Source organism: Carya illinoinensis, chromosome 8 (genome assembly GCF_018687715.1).
Source record: "Carya illinoinensis cultivar Pawnee chromosome 8, C.illinoinensisPawnee_v1, whole genome shotgun sequence".
Taxonomy (NCBI): domain Eukaryota; kingdom Viridiplantae; phylum Streptophyta; class Magnoliopsida; order Fagales; family Juglandaceae; genus Carya; species Carya illinoinensis.
Window position 1 is genome coordinate 32,140,668 of NC_056759.1, and position 11,395 is coordinate 32,152,062.

Genomic DNA, 11,395 nt, shown 5'->3' on the forward strand with positions numbered 1-11,395 from the left:
CTTCAATAAACTCTGGATTAGAAACAGCCGGCTCAAGCTTACTGCAGGCAACCAGCACACGTCCAGCTTGATCCCTTAGAACCACTCCAATTCCAGCTTTGTTTATATCTTCAAATATAGCACCATCTACATTAATTTTCAGACTGCCTTCAGGAGGGGGTTTCCAGTTTAGAACCATTGGAATCTCTCGGCTACCTCTGCTAAGAATCTGCACTTGTTTAAACTCTGCTTGCATTGACAGGGCTGTGGATAAAACAGAAGAAAACTGAAGAGCAGAGTTATCATATATAAACTTATTTCTTCTATACCATAGCCCCCAAGCCATTGCAATAAATTTCATGAGTTCATCTTCATTTCCTTTGTTCTTCACTTCTAGAATAATCTCCCAAAAAGATTTCCCAGGGCCAATCTCCCCTAATAAAGGTTGAAACTGAACACATAAAGGATAAATTGCTCGGCAATAAAGTAAAGCATGTGCAGCATCCTCTCTACAATGATGGCAAAAAATGCAAGTTTCGGATTCCAGAACTTTCTTCTTCATAAGGTTCTGATAGGTAGGAAGGATGTCCCAAAAAGCTTTCCATGTAAACAGTTTCATTTTTAGAGGGATTTTCAATTTCCATAGACACTTCCAAAAGGGGTTAAATTGTTGATTCCATGCTCCCTCTCCTGTATCTTGGGTAACTGCCAACTGAAGTTTTCTATAGCCACTTCGGACTGAATACAAGCCGTTTTTTTCATCTAACCAATACCAAGAGTCTTCATGACTAGGAGCTATAACTATCTTAAAAATCTGGGAAACAATTCTTGGATTGAAGAGAGTTCTTAGTTTCTCAATATTCCACCAACCCGTATCCCTATCCATGAGCTCTTCCACCTTCAGATTCCCCTGATTAAGGGCATAAGATTCTCTTTGTAATACTGATGGAGGGATACCAGGAATCCATTGATCTTGGAAGACATTAATTTCTGCCCCATTCTCCACTCTCTTGGCACAACCCGACTTCAGCAAATGCAAAACACTATGAATCCCCTTCCAAACATAAGAGGAGTTAAAGCCAATTTTTGCATCAAACAGAGAGCATTGTGGAAAATACTTTGCTTTGAACATTTTAAAAAGGAGAGAGTTACAGTTTGTGAGCAAGCGCCAACCTTGTTTTGCTAGGAGGGCCTTGTTGAAATCATACAGATTTTTGAAACCCAAACCCCCTCTAAATTTTGATATACTTAGTTTTTGCCATCCCATCCAGTGAATTTTCTTCTCCTGAGATTGATTACTCCACCAAAATCTGGCCATCATCATCTCCATTTCATGGCATAAAGCTTTAGGGAATAAGTAACAACTCATTGCATAAGTCGGAATTGACATTGCTACTGCTTTTAATAAAACTTCCTTTCCCCCTTGAGAAAGCATATTGCCCTTCCACATCTGAATTTTCTACCACAGCCTTTGCTTTATGCCTGCAAACGCTCTTTGTTTAGATCTCCCCACCATGGGCGGGAGCCCCAAATACTTCTCAAATTGTTGAGTATTACTTCCTCCCCACATTGACATAATGTTTTCTTTGTCGGCTTCAAGCACATTTTTACTGAAAACCATCGATGTCTTTTCTTTATTTATGCACTGTCCTGAGACTTTCTCGTACTTCTCCAGCAAGGATAAAATTTTTTCATTGGTGGGACCATCGGCTTGGCAAAAGATTACACTATCATCCGCAAATAAAAGGTGGTTCACACGTGGTGCCCCCTATAGATTCTTACCCCTTCAATCATACCTGGTTCTGCTTTCCTTCTTAGCATATTAATCAAGCCCTCGGTGCACAAGAGGAACAAATAAGGGGATAAGGGGTCCCCTTGCCTAATCCCTCTAGATGGATAGAAAGGGCCTTTTGGACTGCCATTTACCAGGACTGAAAAAGAAACTGTAGATACACATTTCATAACCATTTCTGACCACCTTTGTTCAAAGCCAAGAGCATTCATCATTTCCTTCAAAAAACCCCATTCAACTCTATCGTACGCTTTGCTCATATCAAGCTTAAGCGACATATAGCCCTTTCGCCCCACTCTTTTATTTCTAATGAAGTGTAGAATTTCGTATGCCAACAGCACATTATCTGTTATTTGCCTCCCAGGAACAAAAGCGCACTGGGTTTCAGAAATGACCATAGGCAGAATTTTTTTAAGCCTATTAGCAATGACTTTAGAGACAATCTTATAAAGGACATTGCAAAGGCTAATAGGCCTAAAATCAGCTACTCGTATGGGGTTATCTTTCTTGGGAATCAATGTAAGAAAAGTGTGGTTTAGGTCTCTAGGAAATTCTCCTTGGTTCAGAACTTCCAGCACCGACTTGGTAACTGAGTTTCCAATTTTACTCCAGTATTTTTGAAAGAAAACCGGAGACATACCATCAGGACCTGGAGCCGTGGACGGATGCATTTGCTGAATAGCTTCCTCAATGTCTTTTGCCTCATAGGGAAGTAGTAACTCTGCATTCATTTGAGGGGATACCTTCCTCTCTACACCTGAGAGGATATCAACATCATCTGTCGTTAAATCGGAAGAGAATAGACTTTGGAAATAATCCACAATCATCTCGCCCATTTTGTCTCCCCTTACCCAGTTGCCATTATCATCTTTTAGTTGCTGAATCCATTTTTTCCTTCTCCTCACATTGGCTTTATGATGGAAAAACCTCGAATTACTATCCCCTTCCTTCAACCATAAAACCCTTGACCTTTGTTTCCACATAATTTCATCTCTTTCCAGCCATTTCTGGACTTCCTCTCTGGCCCTCTTGTGTTGGGACAATTGTTGATAGGCTGGATCCAAGTCTTCTATCTCTTTTAAATTCTCTTTTGCCATGGCCAGTTCTTTTTGTACATTACCAAAGGATCTTTTATTCCACATTGCTAGCTCAACTCCACATTTGGAAATTTTTCCCATGAGATTGTTACAGCTTTCAGATCCACCACTTTCATTCCAGATTCTCTCCACAATATTTGAGCATTCTCTGTCCCCTACCCACATTGCTTCAAATCTGAAAAGCCGATGACCCTTTCTCTTTATCGATTCCCCATTGGAGTCCAGCCAACTTGGGATGTGATCCGAGTAGGCTGCTACCCCGTGTTGAACATGACTAAAAGGAAAGCCTTCGCACCACAACAGATTTCCCAAAAACCGATCCAACCTTTTGCATATAATATCGCCCTCTCTCCTATTACACCATGTAAAAGGTTTCCCAGAAAAACCTAGGTCTCTAAGCCCTTTTTCCTCTAACACCGATCTAAAACCTGCCATTTGCCTTTCACCTCTAAGATTCCCCCCCTGTTTTTCAGATTGGTTGAGGATCTCATTGAAATCCCCAAACACCAACCACGGACTTGACATTCCCTCCCCCAAAGTTTTGACAATGGACCACACCTCCTCCCTCCTCTCGGTTTGTGGATGCCCATAAACGCCCGTTATAAAACCCTCCCTTCCCTCAAACATAGAGTTCCTAATTAAAGCATGAATATGGTGTGTAGAGTAATTTAAAATATGCAAGTCTACATCATCTTTCCATAACATAGCTAATCCACCACTACGACCAAAAGAGTCTACAACAAAACAGTTCTTAAAACCAAGGGAATACTTACAGAAAATCCATTGAGATGCTTTCAATCGAGTTTCTTGCAAGAAAACCACGTCGGGATCTTCCTTCGTAAGCAGGTCACGAAGCGATCGGACTCCCCGTGGGTTCCCAAGCCCACGGGGATTCCAGCTGAAGAACTTCATTGAGGCCGGCGGTGCTGTTCCACAGCCACCGCCGATGCATCGGGATTGAGGGTTCCCTGCCCATGGTGTTTCTTCCTGCTTCCTGCTTCCTCATCTGAAACTCCACTATTTTTTCTTTTCTGGCCACATACGCTCTGCCCCTGCAAGTCTTCCTTAACCGATCGAGGGATCTTCAGCTTGTTCCGTGCCCATGCTGATAAGGCCTTTTTAGAACCCGGCTTACTTCTCGTGGGAGCTGGGCTTTCATTAACTAGCCCTATAGATAAGGTCTGCCCAATAAGATTAGGGCTCGAAAGCCCTTCCAGCAAGCCCATTACGGGAACTTCCACCAGAGCCTCCCCTTCCGAAGCTTCTGGAACCTTCCCCGATTGAGCTCCGTCCGCCGGCACCTCTTCGGTTACCTCAGCTCTCTCTATTACTTCTATCTGGTTTGGCTCCTTTGGGCCAGATGATTCTCCCCCTTCATTCGTCACTCGGTGTTGCCCGTTATTTGATTCTCCCCTTCCTCCAGAAACGGGTTCCTCCTCATTAGTTTGTAAAGAAAGTTCCGAGGCAAGTACCGAGTTCCTTACCGATGGCCTTGTTGAAATCGTTCCCGTGGTGGGGTCGGGGTTCCCTCCCGATGGCTTTTCTCCTCTTGCTCTAGGTTCCCACTTCCCTTCACGTCGAGCGGAGCTGAAACTTGCCCTCAGCCAGTCCCCATATGGAAACCGCTCTGGATAGTCTTCCGTCGGAGAATCTTCACATTCCCTCACCGTGTGACCTAGAACCCCACAGAAGTAGCACATATCCGGTAGCCGTTCGTACGAAAACCGAACCCAGCAAGACCCCCCTTCACCCACTTTCAATCGTTTCCTCCTCTGAAGGGGTTGGGAAATGTCTATCAATACTCTGACCCTCATGTATTCGCCCCATTCTACCTCTCCTTTCTCTAAATCGACTTCAATAACTTCTCCCAACATGCTTCCCACCAGTTTACCCACATAGGAGTTTCGTGCCATTAAGGGGAGGTCGTGGATACGCACCCAAAAGGCAGCATGCTTTATCTGAATCGAGTTAATCTGCATCGATCCTTCAAAGGGTCTCATGAGGATCAACTGTTTGTCGAAATGCCAAGGACCATTTCTCTCCACTTTCGACTTGTCTCCCTCATCTTCAAACTCTATCAGCGTAAATACTGCATTCAGATCCCTAAACTTTATTCCGTTAACTGGTCTCCACACTTTCTTCATCGTTGCCTTGAAAGCATCGTGGTTATAATGCTTTCTAGTGAGTAAACACATTATTAGGCAATGTTTTCCCCTATTCAGAACTTCTTCTACCATACTAGCATCCACTTTCACCTCTTCATTCTCCTTTTTCGTTAAAGACAGCGATGCGTACAACGAGTCCAAGTCCTCGTCCATCTTTCTTACTTCGGAAAACTCGTACGTCGACGAGAATAAAAACCCCTACTCGTAGAGACGAGAGAGGACCTCCGGGGAATTTCTGTCTTAAGACTTGGCAATCTTTTCCGGTACTGTTATATGATAGTGAAACTTTTAATAAAAATAATACATAGAGAAATAAAGAATGAAGAAATAGAGAAGGAAAGAAATTTTATTAAATTTTAAAATCAAATATTTTATTCTTAATCTAAAAATAATATTTTTTTATTATAAAATAAAATGACGAGTTTTAATAAATATTTTTTAAAAGAATAAACTCATCTAAATGAGGAGAGTTTCTCACATAAAACAAATTAATTAATATTAAATATTTTTTTGAAAAGAATGAAATCATTTAAATAAAATAATTTTTTTAAACTATATTATTTTCACATAAAAAATTAATGTTTTACAAGATTTTATTTGCTTGTGTTGGTTACCTTTATATATATATATATATATATATATATATATATATATATATTTCATTTATTAATGATTTTTATTTAATTATTTCTTTAGATTTATCATTTGGAAATGTAAATATTTTTTAGACAAATTTACTGCATTAATAAGAAATCTGAGATTAATAACAAGTTTCGTATTTTCACAATGTGATATTAATTAATTGTTCAATAATAAATTTTATATTAATAAGAAGTATGATATTCATAATGATGTTACTCAAAATACTGATAATAAGATATTTCATTCTCCGTAATGTTTTATTCCGTTCAATTTTTGATAGTATAAATATTGAATTTATTTATTTGATTAATTATTATTCCTAATATATTAATATAGTTTTATTTAACATATATGACTATACAATTATTGTGTTTTCTTCTTTTAACGTATTTTTTGAACAACTACGTTAAAATAAACCGAACTTGCTCTCAATCAATCTTATAACTGAAGCAATATGAAAGGTCCTCAATTTCCATCGCGGAGGGCAAGCTGTAGGAGGGATATTATTAGGATTACTAGTGGGATATGCTATCAAATTGTAATTCACGCATGCAACAAACATATACATGAGACAATTAATACGTATTGTATATTAATGTTAGAATATTATATATGCATGCAGGTTGGATTTTGTTGTTGTCAATAATGACCTGGTGGCCAAAGGCCAGTGGCCTAATAGGCATAATTGCCTGTTTTCAAAATAGAGGTTTAAAGTTCGAAACCCTTCTCTTTCGATTCAAATATATCAATAATAATAATAATAATAATAATAATAATAATAATAATAATAATAATGACTTGACGGATCAACATCTCCTCAGAGAACTAGCGTACTTGACCATATCTCATCTCATTTTTCAATTAAGCATTCTAGATCATGAATTTTTATATATATTGGTTTCATTCTACTTATAATATGTGTTTTTGAATTGTTCAATGCTAACTAGAAGTAGTGCTGAAAAATATATTAATTAATTTATACAAATATATTAATTTATTTAAATAATTGATTTTTGGAAACTAGTTGGAGTAAGGCCCCCTTAAGAAGTCTATCAATCTCAATCAACTTTAGGTAGGAAGTCTATGAAAGACAAAGAAGTCGACGTTAACAAGTTCTGCCCCCAACCTCAATCAACTTTATGAGTCAACCTCAATCTAAACTACTCTTCAAATATATATGGATATAAAACGGTGAGTTGCCGCTTAGTCATTAATTATGGAGCATATTTTCTAGACTATAAGAATATTATTAAATTTTTAATAAATATTAATAAGAGCAATATAAATTTATCTCAAAGAACATGTTTCAACCAGATTATACATTATCTAAGTTTATATGATAATAGAAAAATATCAATACCCTGTAAAGATATCATGTTTCTAAAATATGATGTCCCGATGGCATCAATATACCACAAAATTATTATATTAAAGATATCACATGTTGCGGACTCAATAATAAATAACATGCTTACATTTAATTTCTAAAACTCATAAATCTTATGAAGAGCTGGATCTGAGCGAACCAGATGGATTACAGCGTCTAATCTTCAACAATCTACTACGGTCCAGGAACATCTGTCCTTCATCAAACATTAAAAAAAAAAAAAAAGGGTTACATGATCTAAACTTTACGAAATTAATCAACCTTGTGCGACAGAAGCATCTCTACAACCTGCTTCATGGTGGGTCTATCATCCTTGTCTTCGGCCACGCACTGTAAAGCGACTTTAACCAGAAGTTCCAACGTAGCCATGTCATAGTTTCCATCCATGCTGGGTTCTACGATTTCTTCAATCAACGACTCCCTTGAAGCAGCAATTTTATTCATGATTTCCTCCCTCAGTAACGTGACTCGCCTCCTATACTTTCTCGCTCCTCTGCATTCAGAGTTATGCATGCCTGAGGGGCTGTTTCCAGTAACCATTTCCAACACAACGACTCCATAACTATAGACATCCACTTTAGAAGTGATGGGAAGATTGTAAACCCATTCAGGAGCCATGTAACCTCTGGTTCCTCTCATCTTAGAGAAGCTTGAACCATCAACCTCACCTCTATTTCGTAGTTTAGACAGGCCAAAATCTGCTATCTTTGGTTGATAGTTTGAGTCCAGGAGTATGTTCTGAGGCTTCACATCGCAATGTAATACCCATTCTAGGCACTCTTCATGCAAATAAGCTAGGCCTTTCGCTGTGCCCACTACAATTTCAAACCTTTTTTCCCAATCAAGTGTATTTGAACTAAGAATTTTCGCCAAGGATCCAAGCTCCATGTACTCGTACACTAGAAGCCGGTGCTTCCCCTCTGCACAGTATCCCCAGATCTCGATCAAGTTCATGTGATTAAGCCTCCCAACGGTGTTTACTTCTGCTAGGAACTCTGCTTCTCCTTGGGTGGCATCGTTGAGGCGCTTGATTGCAGCTACCCGCTGATCAGGTAGTACTCCTTTGTATACTGCCCCTCCTGCTCCTTGTCCAATCAGTTCCCTGAAACCCTGCGTCGCCCTTTTCAGCTCAGAGAAGGTGAATCTTTTGAATCTAGTTGTCAGGAGGTATTCTTGTGCAGCTGGATCAGAATTTTTACTAGTCCTTGACAAGAAAACAAACACTAGGAAAATGCAAGTAACCTCTACACCACCCAAGATAGTGGCAAACCAAAGCAAAAGCTTCACCGTCTGATTTTCGTAAGTTTTTCTTTGTTGCGTAACTGGTTTGTATAAACATTCTAACCTTTGTTCTTTATCAGTCGTCTTGTTATAAACAAGACCAGCTTTGGGTAGCCTTAGATACAAATCTCCTTCGAAACCGGGTGAACGTCGTCCGTTGGCTAGAAGAAACTTGGGGTAACAATCATTGGCACCCGCACCATCCTCATGATCTGTGCTAAATTTAAATTGGAAACCTTTGCAATTACACCGTTTCAGGCATTCTTTTTGGCAGGTTTGTAAGGTAACATTACGTAGGAAGTCTGAATCAGAACCGTAGAACTCGACATGAGCAAGTTGGACAAAGCTAGACTCATCACTTTGATTGCAAGTAAGATTGAATTCTGGTATACACCCATAAGACCAGTCAGTCGGATCTTTCATCTTGAATCCTCGCAGGCAATTGCAGCTCCGACCAGAAGCATGATTATAACTACACAGACTATTGGGTCCACAGATTCCATGAATCCTGCATGGATCCGAGAATGCTTGCCATGTTACAACCCAATCCCTAGTCTCATTCATCTTTTGCAGGCTGTATAATCGCAGGTTGCCATCAGTATCAAGAGTCAGTCGTCTGTGCAATACCAGAGGAAAATCTGTTGCTCGGAATTCAAACATGTCAGATGACCAGAAATAGCCCGACGCGTCTAGTACCGCAGCTCTACTATTGTTGTACCTAGACCTTTCGTTTTCTGCAGGGTCAGTAAAGGATGGATCGGGCCAGTAGAGACTGGATATCGTCGGATCTTGGAAAAGCAGGCGGAGGACATTATCATTGTCGAAAGAGAGTTTGTAGTAGCCAGAAGAATAGTCACCTTGGCGTGACTTTGACACTAGGCTTGAAAGCGAGGTTAGTGTTTGTCGAGGGAGAAGAGTATCTGTAGGTGAATCAAAGCTTTGCCAGATGACAACATTATGAGAGTTATAATGAAGAACGAGATTGCCTGTGTTTAGGAGCTGTAGCTGCAATTGGGAGGTCCGTGATGTGGTCAAGGCTGCCGTTTTAGTGGTCCAAATGATGTTACCAACAGAGTTTCTGAGGATAAGCTTGCCATCTTTCGAAAGTGAGATTGCCGAACCTCTTTCAACAGGATCGTCTCGGTTTGCCATCCAAACGACTGTGGGAACCGAGGATATTGTTAACCATATGGAAAAGCAGAAAGCGTTATCCCCAACGGGGAAAAACCCTGCAGAGAATTCACCACTCGCTGAAACTAAGTTGTCGCTTGGTTTCCCGACAGATAGAGATGAGCCTTTGAGAATGTCAAGCGCTTTAGATGAAGATAGAGGAGTTTGCAGGAGAAAAAGAAGAAGGAACGTTGAGATATCCATGGGAAATGCAAGAGTTAATTTCCTCGAGATCTTTCTACTTGCTGAAATTTTCTTATACTGCACTTTGAATTCCCACGACAAGAATTTGACCTATAAGTTCCCGTTTGAAGACCCAATTGGTTTGGTCTCATCTCGAAATCTAAATGCTATCCAAATAAAAATATTTTTCTTAATTATTTTTTTATCTAATCCTTACAAATCATTTTAAAAAAATAAAAATTATTATTAATTATTATAATTTTTTTCAAACGTTGATATAAAATATAAAAAATATAAATAAAAATTATATTAAAAAATTATATTATAATAATATTTTAATTTTATAATATTTTTATTTGATTTCTTTTCTTATTTTATAAAATTTTATAAAACATGTTAACTCAAAATATTTTATTATTATTTATAAATAATTTCATAATTATTATTTATAAATCATTTTGTTACTGTTTACGTATTTTTATTATCATCCTATTTTCCCAGCATTTCTTAAGAGTTTGTTCGTACGACTTAGGCATTAATTGCGCATCAATGATTTTTACCGATTGACTCCTCTGCCACGCAAAAGTATCAAATTGTTCAATCAAGGAACAGGGAAGAAATATGATGACTTCGAGTAAAAACGTTTGGATGCGCAGTCGAGCCAACCGTACAAAAAAATTTGAGGTAGTTTCATATCATCACGGCACTCAAACGCACTCTAAAAATATTGTTATTAGATTATACATATATAAATGATACTTTTTTATGAATATAAAATAAATTTAAATTTAAATTATTTTATTTATATTAATTTTTATATTAAAATAATTATTTTTTTATTATATAATAATAAAATAATATAAAATAAATTTAAGTTTGATTATTCACATTAAATTTCTATATTGGATATCAATTTATTTATTATATAGTAATGACTAATTAATAATTTTAAAAATATTTAATTTTTTTAATTATAAATTTATTTGATTTTATCATATTTTACTATTCTACCTATTATATTTTATTAGTAATATTTATTTTACTATTTTATCATATTTTTTCACATTTTATTCTACCCAAGATCATTTTCCTGAGTTTGGTAACTTTTTGCAGGTTGGAAATCAAGAGAGAGGGAGAGTTACAAAAATAATAAAATAAAGATTTGCTTATTCAACCGTAACTATCAAATTTGTTTTTTTCCTTTACATATATTGTAGCTTAAAGTTAAAATATTTGACCATGGATAATCCATTGTAGTAACTTTTACCTCTAAGGGTTGAAAAAGTAACTTCATTTTTACATATACATTATCCGGTGAGGATGCTCTAATAAAGTGATAATGCTAGGAAGAACATAGTGGCCATAAATAGGATCCATTCTATTAATGATATACATTTCTCCCACCTAATTGAGAAGTCAAATTTATACATATACTTAAATGGATCTTGATCTTTCTGTATATGAGAGCCAAATCTATATTCTTGAGATCAAAGTCTGATGCTAGTATAAATATTTCAAGCAGTAATGAATATTAAAAGACACTTGATGTATTTAGCTCTCTCCCACATGAAACCTTCAAGTTGGTGCAAGTACCTTACAAAATTTCTTCCATATTTTTTCAAATGTTAGCCGAACCAAATTACAACATTTATTATTATTAGTATAATTAAATTCTTTGATGATACTAAATGCTGATCGA

At 37.4% G+C, this 11,395-nt stretch overlaps 1 protein-coding gene across 1 annotated transcript; it reads right to left on the bottom strand.

Moving 5' to 3' along the window:
- Positions 1 to 7,134: 7,134 nt before the first annotated feature.
- Positions 7,135 to 9,801, bottom strand: LOC122318322 (putative receptor protein kinase ZmPK1). The gene has a single exon (XM_043135567.1). It carries the CDS (start codon positions 9,715 to 9,717, stop codon positions 7,315 to 7,317), a length of 2,403 nt encoding a protein of 800 aa, XP_042991501.1. The 5' UTR covers positions 9,718 to 9,801; the 3' UTR covers positions 7,135 to 7,314.
- Positions 9,802 to 11,395: the final 1,594 nt, after the last annotated feature.